The sequence below is a fragment of the Rhipicephalus microplus genome, chromosome X (assembly GCF_043290135.1).
Source record: "Rhipicephalus microplus isolate Deutch F79 chromosome X, USDA_Rmic, whole genome shotgun sequence".
Taxonomy (NCBI): Eukaryota; Metazoa; Arthropoda; class Arachnida; order Ixodida; family Ixodidae; genus Rhipicephalus; species Rhipicephalus microplus.
The window spans coordinates 227,201,264-227,222,123 of NC_134710.1; the positions used below are offsets into that span (position 1 = coordinate 227,201,264).

At 43.5% G+C, this 20,860-nt stretch overlaps 1 protein-coding gene across 1 annotated transcript in view; it reads right to left on the reverse strand.

The window, feature by feature from the left end:
- Nucleotides 1-740: 740 nt before the first annotated feature.
- The window catches only part of LOC119187450 (salivary peroxidase/catechol oxidase), a 55,202-nt gene continuing 35,082 nt past the window's right edge, over nucleotides 741-20,860 (reverse strand). Inside the window, exons 13-17 of the mRNA XM_037435563.2 lie at nucleotides 12,466-12,633; nucleotides 6,799-7,001; nucleotides 4,455-4,624; nucleotides 1,875-1,977; nucleotides 741-989 (exon numbers count right to left, since the gene is read on the reverse strand). Of these exons, the coding sequence (XP_037291460.2) occupies nucleotides 908-989; nucleotides 1,875-1,977; nucleotides 4,455-4,624; nucleotides 6,799-7,001; nucleotides 12,466-12,633 (726 nt within the window). The 3' untranslated portion in view covers nucleotides 741-907. The remainder of the gene's footprint in view (nucleotides 990-1,874; nucleotides 1,978-4,454; nucleotides 4,625-6,798; nucleotides 7,002-12,465; nucleotides 12,634-20,860) is intronic.

The following is a 20,860-nucleotide window of genomic DNA, read 5'->3' on the forward strand; positions in this document are numbered from 1 at the left end:
CATCCGCATCGCCGTGGTAACTATGCAGCTCACGATGGTCAAACCAGTGAATGAGTATAGGGCTTGGCTATTTGGGTTTATGACGTGATATGTCGAAAGAAGGGGGAACGATTTCCAACTGACTTTCAGCATTCTTCCTAACTTTCCTGGAGGCTGTATCGGGAACGTGCTATTCCTACAGCAATTTGGCTCGCACATGCGCCGTGTACTGATGCAATGATATAAGTACGACGCGTGCATGAAAACCTCGTTCATTCTTGTTCTGCACCCTAATGTTGCCTCGGCCACTTGTAAGCGTGGTACAGCCGCAAGCTGGTCTATGTCGTTTGGCTTGCGTGTTCTCAGTGGCCTCAAATTTCGGCCGGCAGCGCTTTCTCACCATGCTCAAAAAGTGTAGCGGGGCCCTGTTAGAGTGGAGCGAAGGTAACGCGAAGTATGTCTCAATAAAAAAAGCACGAAAAAACTAACGATGCAAAAGTATTTTTCCACCCTCCAGCAGTCTCCATTTTTTTTTTACTCAATCGTAGTCTTTCTAAAGCAAATGAGGTTCTTTCATCTGCGTCAATGCAATAGGTGTCGAATTCAACTGGGAGCAGGTAATGGTGAACAGGAGGATACATGCCGGCAATGTATGACGGGAAGTGATCATGGAGCCTTTTTATTTTTTTTCCCGTCAGAAGCACTGCACGTAAAGCGCCAAACAAAACAAAGACTGGATTTATAAATACAAAAAAACATGATTCTTATTTGGCATTTGTTTAATGAACACTTTACAACACAGGTCACATCTGAACAGCACCAGAAACACAGTTAAGAGACACTGTATGAAACATGGGGAAACTGCGGTAGCGCAGAAGGCAAGGGTGCATGCCGCACTGACTCTTGGCACATGGCGGTGGCGGGAAGTCTACGTCCAGACTGGCTCGTTCTGCCAGTTGTCAAGGTCGACTCGTGGGATATCCTGGCCGTTGCAGTCGACCTTAGGATTCCTGTGCCACACGGAGAAAACAGTCCAGGGTTCGAGATAGTTAGTGTTCGTTCATAACTGAAGAAAATTTTCAGCGCAAATCGAACGAAGACAAATAACACACCAAAGATGATGCGCATCCTGTTCTATCAGATGTGTTAAGATTTTTCGATGTGTAGAAAAAAGAGCTATATTATTTTTCTTCTGTCAACATCAGGTACATTTTTTGATAAAAGAAAAAAAATTTTCTAGGCTCGGCTACAGCGGGTCATGGGCTATGTAAATTATCAAAACACGTATTTGAAACACTTGGTTTATACTAAAGCAAAGTAGTTATGACGCAGCCCAAGGCAAAGAAATCATGACAGAAAGAAGACTACGGCATTGCGCTCCTACAGTATGAAGGTGCGGGTTCGATTACTGGCTTTGGCGGTCGCAGTCAAAAAAGAGGGGGCAAAATAAACAAAGAAAAAAAGAAAAAGAATAATGGTTGTGTACATAGGTCTAGATGCACGTTAAACAACCACAATAGCTTAATATTATTACCAATTCTGTCCGGACGGCGTGCCTTATCAACATATCTTGAACCCGCCACGGTGGTCCCGTGGTTATGGTAACCGAGTGCTGACCATAAGGCCATGGGATTGAATTTCGGCCACGGCGGCAGCATTTTCGAAGCAGGCGGAAATGCTCGAAGCTCGTGCATTTAGATCATTTCGGTGCATGTTAAGGAATCCCAGGTCATCAAAATTTCTGGAGCCCTCCAATACGGCATCTCTTATAATCATATCATGGTTTTGGAACGCCAAATTTCATCCATTATGACATCGTTACTAAATATGTATTGGTTTTTGTAAACATAGCCTCAAAGTTTAAATAATCTTTCGTAATGTTTCCAGGTACTCACCAGTTTACTTCCCTGATCATGGCTAAGGGTTGTACGTATTGCAGGTTTGTGTTATCACAAATAATGCGGGCCAAGCTTGCTTTGCGGATTTGCTCAACTTGCACTGAAAAAAAATTAAAAAAGGAAGAATTTGTTTTAGAAGGGAATCCTTTGGTGTGGTAAGTAAACAAGGTATGAGAAATATAAAAGGTAATCAAAACACGATGAAATACAATGTAACGCTAATACACTGCTTATTGTGTGTGTGCGTGTGCGTGTGTGTGCGTGTGCGTGTGTGTGTGTGTGTGTGTGTCTGTGCATGTGTGTGTGTGCGCGCGCGCGCACAACGTCATGCAAATAACTAGAACTGAGCTGAAGCTGCAGCTTTTATGCCTGAGGTTTGAAAAAGTATAAACAAGCCAAAGTAACTGCATCATTGCATGCAGCTGCGTAAATTTTAATGCGCGCCAATTTTTTACAATAATTTACTTACAGTCAACTTTATATATACTGGCCCGATCGATTGAAAAGCCTATAACGAGTGACATGAAGCTCTCATTCAGAAACAGCATACGATGGAAGTTGGTCGGTTATCTGTGGATTCTTCTACACCATCCGAACAATAAGGAGAGTTAGAACATGCGACTCTCTGCGAACGTCGCTATCTGTGCTCGAACAGCGATGATAAAAGCGTTTTTTTTTTTCAAAGTAAGCATATCAGAGGACACTCCCCCTCGAGCCGCAATGTGTGACACGCATGACACGCACGATACGCTGCGTCCCCGTCGTGACCCTGAGAGGACGCTGCTCGAGAAGCAACAGTCGTGCGGCAGCTCGTATGATCCTCACGCGACAAGAGGCGTGTTCGTGCACCTGCAATTTAATGTGTGCGTTCGGGAAGGTAACTTCTCGTCAGGCTGGGGGGGGGGGGGGGGGGTAAGAGTTACCTAATGAAATTATTTTTTGCCCTCGACGCCTTTATTACGTAATTTTAGGGTACGAAATCAACTATTTGCCTATTTGTATTCAAGCCTATAAGTTCGAGCCACTCGACGTTTAGCTGCGGGAGGCTACTTCCCAAACTCACTAGGTGTAAATATAGACAATAAGTGTAATGGTTAGGTCACATCAGCAGTTTCAAAAGCGTACAAATTCACTTTTCTCCATCAAAAGACCACCCAAGTTACAAACACAGCGGAGGAAAAACGCATCTAGCCTGGATGCGTTCTTCCTCCACTCGGTTTGTAACCTGACACTGTCAAGAACTACCGGTCGACAGTGTCAAGAACTGGTCATTCTATGACGGGAAAAGAGCTGTAAATCACAGACCATGTCCACCGTGCATTTGCGTGAAGAGACCGAACAGGCAGTCGGGAAGTCCAGCTAACTGATGTTACGAAATGACGCAGCCGAGGTTTTAACGCGAGAGCATTTGAGCTCGTTTTGCGGAAATTCTGGCGTCAGCGTCGGTGTCGTCGTTGTTGGTTGTGAGCGAGGATTCTTCATTTTGAACGTGACCAAAAATTTGACAAAAATTCAAAAAAGAAAAAACTATGGGTCTGAGTAGGGATCAAACACCACACGTTTGCGTGGCTAGGGGGTGTTCTGCTACACAGTCACGCGTCTGTTTCAGTATTCAGTGAAAATAACTTCCTCTGCTTGGAAATACGCTGAAAATAACTCGCACACGCGTCTTATGTACATAATTCATGATAAGACTTGAAGTATTGCATTAATAATGTGCGGTGCAAGCGTACATTGAAATCGGGCGTCAAAACATGTGATTATCATATTGACTTCATGAATTAAAGCCACTCACCCACTACAAAATACACACATGCTACTATGCCCATTTCCTTAATACCACGTAGTTGGTGCATAGCCAGTTCGAAAAGATTTCATGCTTTAAGTAGTAGAAGTACGCGCTGGCGACAGGATATTGCTATCACGTTCAACTCTTAAAGGCGAAGCTTAACGATCCTCCGAATTTTCGCCGGCTGACGTGATGGCGCAATGCTAACAGAAACAAACCTGAATGAGTCATGGTTAGAACGTTTCGCGACAGTGTATACGTGGTATAGTGACGAAGGCGTAACATTTAGAAGTGACTCGAAAAACTTTCATGGGGGCATCTCGTAAGCCAAGTAATGTTTGCTATTTATTGTAAATATTTCTTTACTTTAACGAGCATTTGATGACGTCAAAAACAGTGTGATATTGTTGATGCCTTCTTTCTTTTAAAAAAATGTACCAGTTAGCACAAGACGATTGCGCGTGCTGGCAACCACGTGCTGGGTATGCAGCTGCTTTCAACGCAGCCGTACAATTCCTTAGTGAAGAAAGCAGCAACGAAAGAGGCAGCCACTCAACACAAAAACAAGGGTTGTCGTTCTTCTGTTCTTCTCTTTGCTGTTGATTTTTTTTTACTTGTGAGCCAGGCATTACAGCTAGGCTATGTACAGGCGGTGACCAGATGGGCGTATTAAAGCCGTGCCCACGAATATTTTACTCTTGAAAATATATAATCGCAAGTACCCGACATGGTGAGCCACAACAAAAGTAACAAACGTAACAGAAGTAAAGTTTGTTATTCGGTCTTACCTTCGTTGAAGGAAGATTCCAGGCCTCCGTTCTCGTACCAGAAACGGTCTCCGTTTTTCATTCTTCGGAACTGTTCAGCAACAATACAGGCGAAAGTTGGACCCAGAGTGCCACCAGGCACCGATCGCTCGTTCACACCCGCAGGGAACAGGTCGATGTCATCAGGATATCTGCGGGGCGGTACACAAGGGTTCACTCCTCGAAAGTATACTTGAGAAAGAATAAAAATGGCAGACTGCGAGAGGCATTGTTCGGTAAACCCATTGTCCATAACAACGAAAAATTCAAGAAAGTTCTGCATTGCATCAGTTTATATCGCATAGTAAAACTAATCCGCAAAACAATAAAGGGCTGCGGGGCTGGATTTGGTTGTTTTGAGCGATGCCTTTAGTACTACCCGGAACAAATACATAGCTCTGTTATTGAAGAATAATATTTGGAAGTGCTCCAGCCAAATCAATTCAATGTTTTCCGTGCTGCCGATATGGAAGCTAACTTACTCAATATTTTCTTTTGTCATGAAGAAGTGTTTCAGATTTCGCAGGCGTGGGCTGATTCAAATCTGAATTCTTTCGATGCTTCAGGTAACGAGGTTCAGTTTCAAAGGGTACCTGGTCATTTGGGATAAGTGCCATGGACTCCCCAAATAACATTGCTCGCGCATCACGCCAAGAAGCGCCCAGAATTCCACTTTCACCTCTCTGTGGAAGGCGGAGTGGAACACACCAGGCCTAATGCGTACAAGACTGTATCAGTCGAACCACTCACTGCAACTCCAACCACCGCCTGGACTTCATCGACGCGAAGTTTTGTTAATTGGTCGGCTATGGTTGCGAGTTGCCTTAACAAAGGCATACACAATGTTAATTTGAATGGCCTACAGGGTAATATGCGATGTGCGTGGCACCGAGGTAAACATCGATCCCATGTTATTCCACTTTCCAAGATTTTCCTCGTACAGACCAGTACTTTGTAGCGCCCTGCACGAACTGGAAGATGGGCCTCTTTTCGTGCAGGTGCTGCTATAGAGCACCATCTCTATCACTCGTAGTTCCGAAACAAAGCAGTGTACTTCTACGTAGGAAACAGAGATGCGTTGCCACCTACACGTAGTATGTTAATTAGAGTCTTCACACCTTGTGTGATTCTATATAACGCTTTCGCGATTTATATATATATATATATATATATATATATATATATATATATATATATATATATATATATATATATATATATATATATATATATATATATATATATATATATATATATATATATATATATATATATATATATATATATATATATATATATATATATATATATATATATATATATATATATATTGTGCCCTGAGGAATACTTGAAACACTGCCCCACTCATTTACTGTACTGACTCCTGAATAAAAACTGCAGTATAAAACGTCACAGCTTTGCAAGAATTACTGCTATTGCATATTTAGCTTCGTTTGATCGAGAGCAATGTTTTTGAAACTACGCTAAACCGCATATCTTGGGCAGCGTACTACACTTACTGAAATTTAGGGTCCATAAAATAATCTACAACTTGAATTTGAATAAACCGAACCACACGTCTGTGTACTCTGAAACAGTGCATGTGACGTATATAGCATGTAATTTCGCCAGAACATCTCCTGTGTATCTCTAATGAATAATACGCGTTTCTTTCTGTGGCACTCTTCGTTAAAGGGTACCTGAAACGATGTTTTCACATTCCGTTTTTGAATAGACCACCACTGGAGCAAATCACTGGCACCAGAGTTCAATCGAAACACCCATTACTAACGGAGCTACGAGTACTAAGGAAGTACCCTCCTCCCACACTCCGCCTTTCACGCTCAACTGCCCTCAACTCTTCCTTCGAGCGCTCGGTGCTAAGCTCCGCCTTCACGGCGCCTGCGTCATGATGTGGCGTGAGACTGCATACGTGTAAAACTCGCCGTGGAACCATTACCGGCAGTCTGTGCTGCACGTTCCACAGGCAATCAGACCAGCTGAATACTATTAGGTCAGTGGGGCAGTGCGTGTCACTTGGTGTATGGGCGGTTGAAAACGCGTTTGGCCAAGTCGCAGCGATCTGCAGCGATTCGCAGCTTTAAAGTGTTGTAATAAATTACAAAGTTTACGCAGAGAGCTCAAATTGGTCCCTAAGTTACCCTTTGAACTTGGTCTACCAGTCCAATGTGTTTATCAAAAATCGTCAAAACCGTTTCAGGGTCCCTGTAAAACCTCATTTAAAACTCATGTACGCTCTGATCAAATAACAAAATGTTTGGTAAAACATCATAGGTTTTCGTAATATATTGAAGCATATGCCTACTTGTAGACTCGTCCGAATGCTTGCGCAGATTCGGGTGTCATGATGTCGGCGAGCTGCGAGAAATCAGTGATGCGCGCCATGCCGCAGTACTCTCTCCAGTCGTTGTAGCTGGGTATGCCGTGGTCGCGGCCTCGCTGAATGTTTAGGGCCACCAAGTCCATGCCAAAACCTTGGCCCAAGGGCTCGTACAGGTGGTTTGTCAACTGCACACGCCGCCAGAGCGCCATAAGGTTATCTTCTCTCTTTTCCTTTTCGCCAAGGCGGCGGAATTTACAAGATCTCGTGGTCATTACGGCATATTGCATTTATTTTTATTTTTTATTTATTTTTTATTTACAAATACTGCTGGCCAGAGGCCAAAGCAGGAGGGGCAAGATAATACAGTTGTCATACACATTTCAAAACAACATCAATAATAAAGAGAGTAAAAAGCGGAAAGCGTGACACATTTATACAAAAGCAACAAAAGGGGAGGGAAAAGAGGAAATAGTTGGAATAGTTAGAAAAATAACTTCAAATTTCAGCGTAAATAAGATCGGGAGAGTGTAAACTGCTTGCAGGCCAATCGTTCCACTCTTCAATGGTACGAGCAAAGAAGGAAAATTTGAACAAGTTAGTACGAGCAAAATATGGTGTTAAAGAAAGTGCGTGTGAATGTCGAGTCTGGCGTGTTCTTAGTGGTGTGAGGTAGGGGTCAGGGTTCAGAGCAAATTTGCGGTTAGAAAGTTGGTACAAAAATTTGAGACGTAAGAATCTGCGTCTTGACTGCAAAGATGTGATACCATTTGAAAGCATTACACTAGTTACAGAACTACCAGGCTTGTAAAGAGAATAAATGAAACGAACTGCCCTCCGCTGAATTTTTTCTAATGCATCAATGTTAGTTTTAGTATAAGTTTCCCAGGCAACGCATGCATATTCTAATTTAGGGAGAATCAAGGATTTGTAAGCTAAAAATTTCACTTTCGTAGGAGCATCCTTAAGTTTGTGCCTTAGCATGCATAATTTGCGGAAAGCTGCGGAAGAAACTTGTTTAATGTGGGAATTCCAACTTAAATTATTCGTTAGAGTGACACCAATATACTTGTATTCCTTAACTTCTTTAAGAGGTTTGTTAGAGAGCGTGTAGTCAGTTAGTACTGGCTTTTTATTGTTAGTGACACGGAGCAGAACTGATTTATCCAAGTTTATTTTCATCCCCCATTGATTGCACCATAGACATATATTGTTTAGAGTGGACTGGAGAGCTGCTTGGTCATTAGAACTAGTTATCGAGTTAAACAGAATACAATCATGTGCAAAAAGTCGAACGTTAACAGGTGGGTTTACACAATTTACTACATCATTACAGTATATCAAAAATAGTAGGGGACCGAGTACACTGCCCTGTGGGACACCTGAAGTAACCGGCAGAAGAATTGAGTTCTGATTATTAATCTCTTCATTGTGCCCATTGGTATTTGTTTTAGAGGCAATTGCAAATTGCACATACAGTGGTCTTACTGCCAGATTGCTCATTTTATATTCAACGGCACAAATTTACTCACCGAACTTGACCACTTCTAGACGCGTATGAGCTAGAAATCGAAATGCATAGTTGGAGCAAAATATGATAGATAAATATTTCGAGGGATTATCTCTACAGCGGACACATCTGAATATCTGAAATGAAGCCCGCAATTTCACTAAGCACACCCAGTAATAATATATGTTAAATCTGCAGCACCAATATTGAATTAAGGAGTATAGGGAGTGCACAGTTCTTCACTTTACATTTCTTTAATGAAACAGCAACTTTCTAAAATTGGTTATACTAGGATTCGAGTATTACTGAAATGTCATTAAAAGTATTCGAAATCTTCATGATGTATGGTACTTTTGTAGTCACCGGCTAGAGTTAGAAAATCGCGATAAGTGCCATGAGGTGGTTATAAACTGAAGTAATTTGCTTGCAATCATTGCGGCAGTGATGAATTGATGGAACACGTTTTCTGTCACTGCTCTCGCTACAGCGTACAAGAACAGCCGCTAGCTTCTGCGTTAGCCCGCCTTGACGACAGACCTTTGTCAGGGCAGTCAGTGCTCGAAAACCGACACGATCTGTTTTCGCACAGAAAATCAGTGAAGGCCTTATTGAACTTTTTGCGTGGTAGTAACCTATTTAATAGGCTATAGCACCCCGCTCTCTCTTTTTTCGCACATCTATTTTGCTTTTAGCTTTCTTTCTCATCTTTTTTCCTTTCCACTTCCGTTAGTGCAGGGTAGCAAACCAGATGTCCCAATTTTTGATTAAGCCTCCTGCCTTTCCCTCATTTTATTCTCTCTCTTCTACCGAACCCATGTTAATCACTCCATTCATAATGACTGATCGTGACAGCAACGTGCTCTTCATATCGGTTCAGGAAAGAACAATTACGACAGATGCTACGGATGATTTTGTTTTAAAATTTAGTTAACGGGACTAGAACACCATGTAGCCTAATCATTACGAAACCTGAGACAACTGTGACAGCGTGGCTTCCAGGAATCGCCCTATTTCCAGAGACGGTGGTCGAGGTAGAGGTGAAGAACTAGGGCCGATAAAAAAACAAGACCGGCTACTGATGCAACGCACCACTGCGTTCTCCTCATTGCGTCTGCATTGCATGCGTAAATATTCTTGTTTTACTATCCCTGCCTTCACCGTGTTTTTCATTGATATTAAAAATTGTTCCCAATGTACCTAAACGACGTGAAATGTCTCCCTAATTACACGAAAGTCTCGAAACATACGAAGTCTGTGACTTTCGTCGTTTAAAACTTGACTACGTAAATGTGGAAGTTTCGAGCACAATACGGCAATCATTATCCCTACTTACTTTTCACGTTTTAACAGCCTGATTCCTTCGCACGAGTACATTTTTAATGTTATTGCGTTATGTTATGCGAGAATATTCTGTACTTATCCTGTACCGTTGGATGGCCTTTCTGTTATTTGTTTCTTTTTCATATTTTTGTGTGTTTTTTTCTTCCACTGTCGTGGTTTATTTTGATGTACACAACGTGTAAAGGGATCTGTACGTTGTATGGGCAGCATATTGTCGCGAAGGCAATGTCCCGCCGAACGCTATTTTTTTTCTTTTTGAACTACGGCTGGAGTTCTTTCTTTGTCAGATGTTCTTGTTAGAGGTGCTACTTTACGACTTTTCTCGAAGAAAGAACTTCGAGGAAGAATGAGAGTCGAAGAGAGAAAGCTACATCCGGTAGGTCACTGTGCGCCCCGCTCACCAAACAAGCGAGCTACCAGTTGGACCCTCCAGGGCGACCGGGGACCAAGCTTAGAGCTCTTGTTTGCGCGTCATGGCTGTTTTCGAGAATGTGCTCGTTTCCAGAAACTGCTCCAGTTTTGTTGCGAGGCAGGATTCAGGCGACCATGTTCACTCGTGTTGGGATTGGTTATTCTCGGCTTTACTGATTGGTCCGTATAAACCGTTTTCTAATTGGTGCAAAACAATGGTCTTCCACGTGGTCCACGCACCCATGGATGCTGAAAAACCCCATTTAAGCAGCTACTCGGGCTTTTTTTTTTTTTGGGGTGAGCGGACTCGGGATCAGCAGCACATCTCATCATAGAGACCAGTCATGCAAGCCGAGGGGTATGCCATCATTTTCTATGTTTTGTGTTTGTGAGTCTGCTCACTGTGTAAAGTCAAGTTGTATTAGATAAATAAACCCCCAATGAGTGCTCTCCGAAATCATCGTGTCGACTTGTTATCGCTTGCCTGTGCGGAATCACTTCCACACTACTTCGTCTCGATGGTTTTCGGATGTGTCTAGCTTAGACACCCCGAAACTTCGCAACAATATATTCAAGGGCAAAACAGTAACCGGCACCGTTATAGTGCAGCCCCACGGCGGGGTCTAGTGGCTAAGGTACTCGGCTGCTGACCCTCAGGTCGTGGGATTGAATCCCGGCTGCGGCGACTGCATTTTCGATGGAGGCGGAAATGTGGTAGGCTCATGTGCTCAGATTTGGGTGCACGTTAAAGAACCCCAGGTGGTCGAAATTTCCGAAGCCCTCCACTATAGCGTCTCTCATAATCATATAGTCGTTTTGGGACGTTAAACCCTACATATCAATCAATCAACCATAGTATTGCACCGACATTTTTGTGTCATATAAGTTAAAAGAGCATGCAGGCCATATTGCCTTATCCCTGAGCGAGTTTCGTCAATCTTGGGCACCAGTGCCACTGCTCGCATTGAGCTGTTAGCATTAAACAAGTTTAGTGCTCTGCCTATGAGAAGTCACCGAAGCTAAGGTATACGTAAGATAGTGCAATCGGGAAGAGATACCCAAACGAGACCGGCACCGTATCACAAGTGATGGAGAGAAAACTTTGTCGCACGTGCTTCAGAATGACTGCATGCGTTAACACTGCAAGAGCCATCGCGCCAGATAAAGTAGCTCTTTCTTCCCACAATGATGCCGCCAAGGCATTGTAAAAGAAACCATTGACTGTTATCCGGTCTCTCGTATGTGATATGATGGCTTTTTCGCAACGTATTTCGATGATCGTATGATCGGAAATCGAGTGCGCCGTATAGATTCCCCGAAACGTTTCGCTGACATTTCATGTTTTTTATCTCTTTTTATGATATTTCTCCCGTAACTCTAGGGCCTGACGCCTTGGCAAGAATATTTCGCAGCACTTGGAAAACTTTATACCTGAGGTTTATACCTAGCTGTTGTGGTAAGCTGAAGACTAACTCGACGGTTCACAGCCACAGTTGGTGCGTTTTACGTTTTCCTGGATTTTTTTCCCTCGTTTCTGCCTAAATATGAATAGTCTGCCGCGGTGGTGTAGCGGATACGGTGCTCAGCTTCAGACTTGGAGGCTGTCGGTTCTATCCTGGCCATGGCGGTTGAATTTAGGTGGAGCTGAAATAGTAGGGGCCAGTGCGATGTCAGTGCGCATTCAGAAACCCCAAGGGGGTCTAAATTCCCGCAGCCTTTCACTACGGCATCCCTCATAATCATATTGCAGTTTTGGGAGGTTAAACTTCAGATGTAATGTAAACAAGAAATAAAACGCGATGCTTGTGGATAGATTTATAGGCCGTTCGTAAGCCAGACTCTGTTAAAAAAAATCGGAAGCCCTGCCGAAAAAATGGGGGCAAGCGTAACTTGACGTGCGATTATTAGGGATGTCGTAGTGGAGGGCTGCGGGAATTTAGACCCTCTGGGGTTCTTTAATGCACACTGACATCACGCTGGCCCCTACTATTTTACCTCCACCGAAATGTGACCGCCGCGGCCAGGATGGAACTCACAACCTCCAGGTCCGCACCTGGCCTACATTTTTCCTCTTTATTTATTTTCATTTATTTATTTCAACCTATAGTGTGTGAGAGTGAATTCGAGAGCAAACTTTAAATTCTTGCGAAATATCAAACATCGAGATTACTATAACAGTGAATGCTTCGGAATCATGTAATAAACTCCAACTTGTCCACTTCTGGAATTTGAAAGTGTCAGGGCACTCTGTTTATAGACCAGCGTTAATATACCTGCATGTATATGTATCCTTGCTTAGATCTATGTGCATTACCAGTGATATAAACCCCAATACACGCTACTCAGTCGCATTTTTTTCTCTATCTCGTGAAGAACGCACTGTTCCATACCTGCTCAGTGACAAAGCGATCGTAGGTCTGAGCCGGCTGGCTGATGAGACCACGATAGAATCGATCGAGGTTCCCGGGAGCGTAAATTTCTGCAGGGTTGAAGAACTGCGTCGCCAATGGGATCCGCTTGTGTACGGAGCCATCCTCGTTGATCAGCTCGATGTTGCCCTAGAACAGAGAGTGCGCACTACTATAAAACTGCTTACAAAACACTCACATAATGGTAAATAAGGTTTTGAAGGCAAAACAACTCGAACAGTCTAGCAGCTCAAATTTTGTGCATACTTCCTTAGTAACCTTAGTACGTTCGGGGCTGTGATATACTTCCGCCTTTTGTACATCCCCTTGAATCAAATGTGACACATGGCACACTTGTTATTGAGTGTATAAGTTTGTTTAAGATTGCAAACGATGCAGCTACTTCATGATAACACTTAAATGCCAAGTGGCCTGGTGAAGCCATACTTGTGTTTTATGTGAAGCTTGAAAAACTGATTGCTTTCTCATTATTTATTCCTTTAGAAAATATAAAAATGGGTAGAGAAAATAGAACATCGCCAACATTTATTTCCCAGACAATATCGTGCATGGAAGTAAGGTAAGATGAACTCGTGCAGTTATCACTGAAATGAGCGGTACGATAGTTCGTACAGTACAACCTGTATGCGACTTTTTAGTGGCATGAAGCACTCATTTCTCGCACATGACAATTTGGACGAATAGGAGAACAAAGGAAAGGCAGGGAGGTCAACGGCACGTGCGTCCGTTTTGCTAACCTATACACTAGGGGGCGCGGGAATCGTGCGGCAAAAAGAAGAGTAGATGTATGCCTCATCAGCTCTACTAGAGCGCCTGTCGATTACACGCCTACAAACGATCGTTCAAGTCGCTCGATTTTTTAAACGGTAGCGAATGCCCGAGTCACTTTGCTGACTTGTGACGTGTGGGGCCATGATCTGAGGATCTCGTCTTCTGAAAACTGCAGTTAAGCGCGTTGCGTAGAACGTTGAGTTCACTCACAATATGATCACAGAAGCACAGCAGATGTTACATCGCTTTGCTAAAGTTGTAGGAGTGACATGTGGGGGTGTCTGACATCTGTATGCTAAATGAACGTGATTTTGGCGGAGGCCACTCCTAACCGCAGGCGGTATATTGAAGTTGCATCACGGCAGGAGAGGTGCGATAGAATTCGCAGCTTTCTCGTTGGGTGTAGTTTACGTACGTGACATTTCTACACAATAGGTCGTTCAACCAGGTTTGCAGCATTGCGTCAGCGAGCGGAGACCCCTTGAAACGTCTATTCCCGACAAGGACATCGGCACTGTCACTTTGTCCTCGTGTACGGCCCGGATAGCGTCATCGGTGAGGTCGTTACCGACAATGTCACAATATCACCACCAGCCATTCAAATGCGACGTCATGTCCTTCTGACAAAGCTTGATGAAGGATTTATCTCGTTTTGTTCACTAACTGTTGGAGCACCCTACGGTGCGTATCCCCGTTTTTATTTATTTTTTTCGACTCTAGGGCATCTCTTCAGTCTGCACTCCCACAATATGTCGACGCAAGCGCTGATAAGCTGCGGACCTTTTTAAGTACTCAAGGTCTGTTCTACCGTGCTAGGATGCACAACCTTCACATTTAAAACGTACATGGCACATAAATTGATTTTGACAACCAACTAATTATCTCTAGAATTAACGACTAAAGCCCAGCCCCCAGAGATAAGCCTAATAAGGTATAGAGTGCCCTACGTCAAACAGCCATCTACATTCTTTTTGTCAGCTCTCTGTGCGAAATACAACTGTTTAGAGGTTCAGTTACTGGCGACGTTGAAAATGTGAAAGAGCATGGAAATAATACAACAACATTGCTAAGAGCACGAAGATCATTTACACTATAACATGTGTACTCTACTTAAGTTACTACGATTCCATCACTTATGTGAATTCTATAGTTCGTGATTAGTTTTTTTGTAAGCAAATGCGCCATCGTAATGAGTTGTTGGTAACTAATTGAACATATGACTGGCGAGTTGCTCGTGGAATCATGGAGAATGAGGTGCGGTTGCAGCCTGATCAGCACTGAGGTCACTTAGAGGAAACGCTTATCAAAAAAATAAAGCGTAACATACGTGGAAAGTGCGTTATGCCAGATCTTGACGTTAACGTAAACTTCAACACTACATGTAAAAATTTAATCATCTTAAGAAAGTGTAGGGCATCGTCGTAACCAGGATAACGCTATTAAGTAATAAAAATAAAAGTTTCTAAAACGTATAAAATGCGCGCATTTCATCCGTTCCTATATCATCGTAGCAGCTTTAAGATTAGAAGAAAAAATACAAAAACAACACTTTTTTTTGCTTAAAAACCACCACCGTGACAGACAGTTGTGTATACTTTCCGTTCTCTATATCTGTGGAGTTTGAACTAATGTGTGCTCTATATTATGCCTGTTATTAAATAACATACGAAATGTATTGTCTGTCAGGCATCATTAGTAAAACTGCAGTATCGAACTGTTCTTATTAGAGTTGTAAATTGCGTCGACGTAATTAGAAAATCTGCAGGTGACAACGTCTGATGTAACCAGCAGTATACTGTGCGCTCGACTGCGCTGGTTCGATTCCTGATCATGGCGGTCTCGTGTCTATGCGGGCAAAATGCAAAAAAAAAAAAAACAACGTACTTGATAGATGGATTGATACGTGGGGTTTTACGTCCCAAAACCACCGTATGATTATGAGAGACGCCGTAGTGGAGGGCTCCGGAAATTTTGACCACCTGGTGTTCTTTAATGGGCACCCAAATCTGAGCACACGGGCCTACAACGTTTCCGCCTCCATCGGAAATGCAGCCGTTGCAACCGGGATTTGATTCCGCGACCTGAGGGTCAGCAGCTGAGTACCATAGCCACAAGACCACCGCGGCGGGGCACCGACGTACTTCGATTAGGTGCACATTAATGCATTGTTTCCGGGTGGTCTAAACTATTCTGTACAACGATTAGCGCGCTGAGTTGAGCACTACCATGAGTTAGTTCTGACTCGCCCAATCTTCTACACGACACCGGCTTGCCTCGTGATCGTGTCGTATAATTTCGGCCAGTGAAATCACAGAATGCAACTTATTTCTTTTTTTACGTTCACGCATGAGCGGTTAGGACATTTGTCTTGAGTTTAGAGTCTGTCAAAGTTAGCGGTGTTATGAACCAATATTTGCTGGTGCCTACCATACAATAATAGGCAATATGTATTTTGTTTTTCTAAAGCAAAATTGTCCCTTTTAATGATAACAGACGTGGATGATAGTTCACATAACGTGTACATTAAAGAAAAAGAAGTGACTGACGGATAAAATCAGATGTTAACATTTCTAACGCTGCCGTTCTAGCGCCAGTTATCAAATGAGGTCACATCGACCATGAAACATCCTTGTAAACGTTGCGTACTCACTATTCAACGGTCGATGATTATGGGTATTCAATTCGCCAGTACATTTGGGTGCAAGTAACAAGATGCTCTCGGTGCATACGCATAAGTCAGGCATTGTGATAGCTTATGCACACTGCAAGGTACAAAATCATCATTACGCCGCGATATGGTCTGTTTGCCTGCGTTTGGCGCATGTTGCAACCGCTTTATATGGAGACTTTCTAATCACGCCTCAGTAGTCTCACACCACCTCCCCCCCTCTTTTATTTGACTCTTGCAAGCGGGAAGATAAGCTTTTGTGATCGCTTTAACACAGACACGATTTTTGTACTTCGAACTGTACTGACCCAACTAGACCCTACATCATTTCTAGAGGGGAAAAAAACGTCCTCATTGGCCTCGAGTGTAACGGGCTTTGAAAGTGATGTGGGCATTGCCGTAGCTATCGAGATCGACAGGTCTCAGCGATAAACCAGATAGTCGCACGTCTTTCGCACTCGCAATACCTGCCTCCCTCTGCTTCTGATGCAACAGTAATTATATGGATCTTACAAGCGCATTTATGCCATCGTTGTCTGCGTCACTTTGAGTTTCCGTACAAAATGAAAGAGTAATGGCGCTTCGCGTATCATGTGGTCCTTGCGCGAGTAAAATCATATAAAAGCAGCTGACCACCTCTGATAAAGTGTAGAGGCAATGCTCCCGCTATTTTTCGTCAATTGTATGAGGCCCAAAAGAAAGCCTGGAGGGGTACATGCGTACCTTCCGGAGGAACTGCATACTTTGACCAGCCAGGCGTGGTCACGTGTGCACCATCTTGACAGGGATCGCATGGCTCACACCTCTGTGTAGTACGTGGTGTATGGTTTTGTTTGCGTTGAAGCGATAAGACAGCGGCCAGGTCGTTTCACTCGCTGCAGCGTCTGCATCTCTTTACGCCAGCTTTGTGTCGGGTTAAGCCAGGTCGAATGCTAAAGGAATCGGTGGTAGATAATAATATTTCAATTTATTGTTATCGAATTTCATTGTTTCATCCTTGCGGCAAAGCTATTTCTCGATTGTATTATTATCTCTCTGCATAAGGTATCGAACCAGAGGCGTGTGTGGCACACATCCATGTTTCTCCAAATGATTGTGCTTCCTTGCTTGGGGATCGACGAGCCCCTTTTATACGTGGCCCAGCGAAACGCGTTTTCCTTCACACTTCCGCATTAAATTGCCTTCACATTGCGACGAGATTAAACTAGACCACCTGAAACCCTTAAAAAAATTGCACCTACATCTAAGAACGGAGTCGTCTTCTCATCTACAATCGAAATGTGGTCATCGTGGCCGGGATTTCATAGGCGACCTCGAGTTCACAAGCGCGAAGCACCCGTATTCTTGAATGCCCCTTTACTCAACACTCCAGTATAGACCTTTGCATCGGGCGGGAAGGTCCGGTCTGGCAACCAATGTATTCTTCCTTTCTGGCATGCGGGCGACGGCTTGGAGTGTGTTTGTTGATGCTGGTATGTGTGATGTTCTCGAGTAATTTGCCGTGTATTAAGCCAACGTCCGTATTTTGTTTTTCTTCATTGCTATGGCAGCTAATAAGTGGTAATCAGGAAGACACTGCGCTGTTTTGGGGTGCAGTAACAACTCCAGAAAAAGAGAACTGCTGTCGGAAGAAATATGTCACGTGCATCCCCAGACGCAGTTTTTTGTGGCTATGGACTCTTCAAGTTGCATCGTTTTCCTGTTGATGATTAGCAGCGGCTTCTGTGGCCTGTAAACTTAAACAGGAAAAAAATTTGTACCTTCTGAGGGGGCTCGTGTATCTTCAGAGCACCTCTTCTTAGGCGAACGAACCGCAACAATTTCGACACCAATGTTCAACTTCGGCCATGAACGGAAGGTACGCAGCCTACAGCTGTTCCAACGATGACAATATTTCCCCGATAAACGGCCTTGCGTAACATTTCTCTCTATCGTAGGTCAAAGTACCGAGGCACCAAGAGCCACTCGAATATCGCGATTAATAAAAGAACATACAAAGGGAAAACGCAAGCACATCAGCGTCGTTTGATGTGAGATCTGTATTCAAGGGCACACCAGTAAAAACGAATGAGCGAGTAAGATACGGTCACTACTTCAGAGTTGAGGAAACATTTGGACAACAGTTAGTGCGCAGTTAATAAAAACCGTCAGTGCCAGGAAAAAAGACGAACCACTACACTACAACGCACGGCTTCATGCAAGAGCGGTAGCCGATGCGACGGCATGGCGTAAAGAAATATTGTTGGGAAAGCAGGTGACTACAGCTCAAGAAAGATGTCGACTGTGCTCTGGAAGTGTTGCTCATTCTGGAAATGAAAGACCTGAAAATACTGCGCATTCATCGAGCAGAAAGTCGGTGCTGTGAATATATTGCATCAACAGAGGCCGACTCGTTCGTGGCATTGTATAATAAAACAATTGACCCTCAACAACTTGAAAATTGTCAGAACGCCTCATAAACTCATTTTCTAAAGAATCTGCATCACTTCAGTCGAAATTCGCCGCGTAAGAACTACAGACGAACAATAAAACCGCAGCCGCACGCTTACCTTCTATGCAAACAGCCAGCTTCCCGCATGCCAGATGGGTTGCCAGGCCATAAAAGGGCCGCCGGCTAGCAATAAGGTGACGCCCACGAAAAAAAACGTCTATTGAGTAACTCCACATTAGCATGAGAAAGTCGATTACAGCGCCCGTTTCCAGGCATAACAAGTTACCGCGAATCGGTGATAATTTACAGTAATTCCTGAGAAGCGTGACTTCATTTTTAGTCGAGCAATGGCGTCGTGTTCTACTTTGTCAAGTGAGGAACGACATTCAAGTCGAGGCTTGTTAGAAAATACGGAAGTTAGACTATTTTACGTATGTGTTTTGGTGCCGCCATATTAGGCAGTTAACCTTGCCGTTGTGTATGTTGAACAATAAAACGATCATCACCACTGAAGACGTATTAAAATGGTCATGTTGATGTGCTCGACGTTTCCTGACCTTGTCAAATCGTCACGCTTACCTTTTAGACCATAAATTATTTGATCACATGACTTCGAGCTCTAGCTACGGTTACAATATGAAAATGCGACGTTGAAAACTTTGCAGACATTCTGATGGCTCGGTGTACACAGAAGTTTCTTACAAAACAAATGGGCCGAAAATTTATTGCACATTTTTGGGTCTAACAGGAGAACAAAAATTTGCTAAGTATATAGTTTCGACCGACAAATACCGACAAGCCGGTCAAACCACGCGATGCCTGACACGGGGAGCAATCTATTATTACGCTGTCACAAGCAAAGCGCAACCACTGGCTGCGCACCTGAGCGCTAAATAGATAGGGCAAAAGATAAAGAATAGAGGGACCAGATATATTTCAGAGTCACATTTTTATGGACGAGTTGGCGCTTACATTTCTTAGATATGCTGACATATATGCTTGTGCAAGTATTACTTAGGTATGCACCACAGTACGCCTTACCGCAGCGAACCAGATATTTCCGAAGCGTACGCGTCATCAGCAAGATGGGCAAGAAATACACGAGAAAGCCTTTTGCTGGCTTATTTTCAAGCGAGATGGACTGTCTCGACGATGAGCGGGGTGCACGATTGTGTTATTTGTCTTTTTGGCTGTGTCGCTACCACGTGGTGTTTTTCAAAGCTATATATTTGCGAGAGACGAGAAGCAAAGCTCAGTTGCACGTGCGTCTCTTCCTTGAAGTCCAGCTTTCCTCACTTTGTCACTCAGCGCTACAACCAAACCTACCGGAGATAACCTCACTAAGCTGATACTTTCGAGATGTTCCAAATAAAAGAAAATAAAAGCCTCCAGAAAGAAATACCTCTGCACTGTTTTACATTTAAAATGCTACACCTTTTAGAAGAATAGCAGTGAACGCGATGTCGCCAGTGTTTACTACCCTACATGAACAAAGTATTTCAGTGTGATGTGTGCTAAAATTTGGGCAAATAATGAATATTGTAATCACATTATTCCAAATCAAGCTTTATGACGGCAGGAAGTATACGCGTGCAACCCATGACTATGACTGTGTGAGCGGGCCATTTGCAAATCACGGCATTCCTGGGTGTGTTTTGTCTTCCTTGAAGTCGTAGTTCGAACAAAACAAGTGCACACTTGAGGGCTCGTTTGCTTTGTTAAACACAATAATAATGAGAACTAACAGACAATAATGTCAAGAAAAGTGTAGGGATAGTATCAGCAGTAATTTATGTAAATGTGAAGAAAGAAAAGCGATCGAAAAGATATTGCCGCTGGCAGGGACCAAACTTGCGACCTTTTAATAACGCTTCCGATGTTCTTCCTCAAAGCGTTTAGTACCAATGTGCTCCAAGACGTGTGAAGCAACTAAAAATGAACTTGATTGTCATGACCGCAGGTTGTGCTACTGCATTTATGCCTGCTCTCGTATACACTGTCTCGATCCCATTATGCAACCTCAATGTCACTATACCCCGACCATTTTTGTTGCTATTTCGTTTGCTGGTTAACCTACCTGCGTTTGCGTGTCACATCTCTGTCTTTCTCTATCTTCAAGGGAATATTCTAGATAGTGAACACGTTTGAGGCGCGCTCCTTTCAGCATCCACACACTGCTGGACGCATGCTGGTTCATTAGTCGTAAAAACAGGCCTTGTACGTGCCACGCTCGTCCGAATGTGCGCCTTCATATATAGTTAAAAGCGGTTTCACACAGACCTCCATATGCTTACTAAGGGTGGAAGCACGCAAAATACGAGAAATAACGTGAACACCACCAGTGCTTATCCCACTAACTAGCTATTTCTACTCAACGCCCCGCATCAGCAGCTGGAACCTCATGATGCTTCACGTGATGGCAACGATTTCCTTAGTTTGCAGACAGTGCCCACCTCGGTCGCTTGCCGTGTGGTGCATGCAGGTCG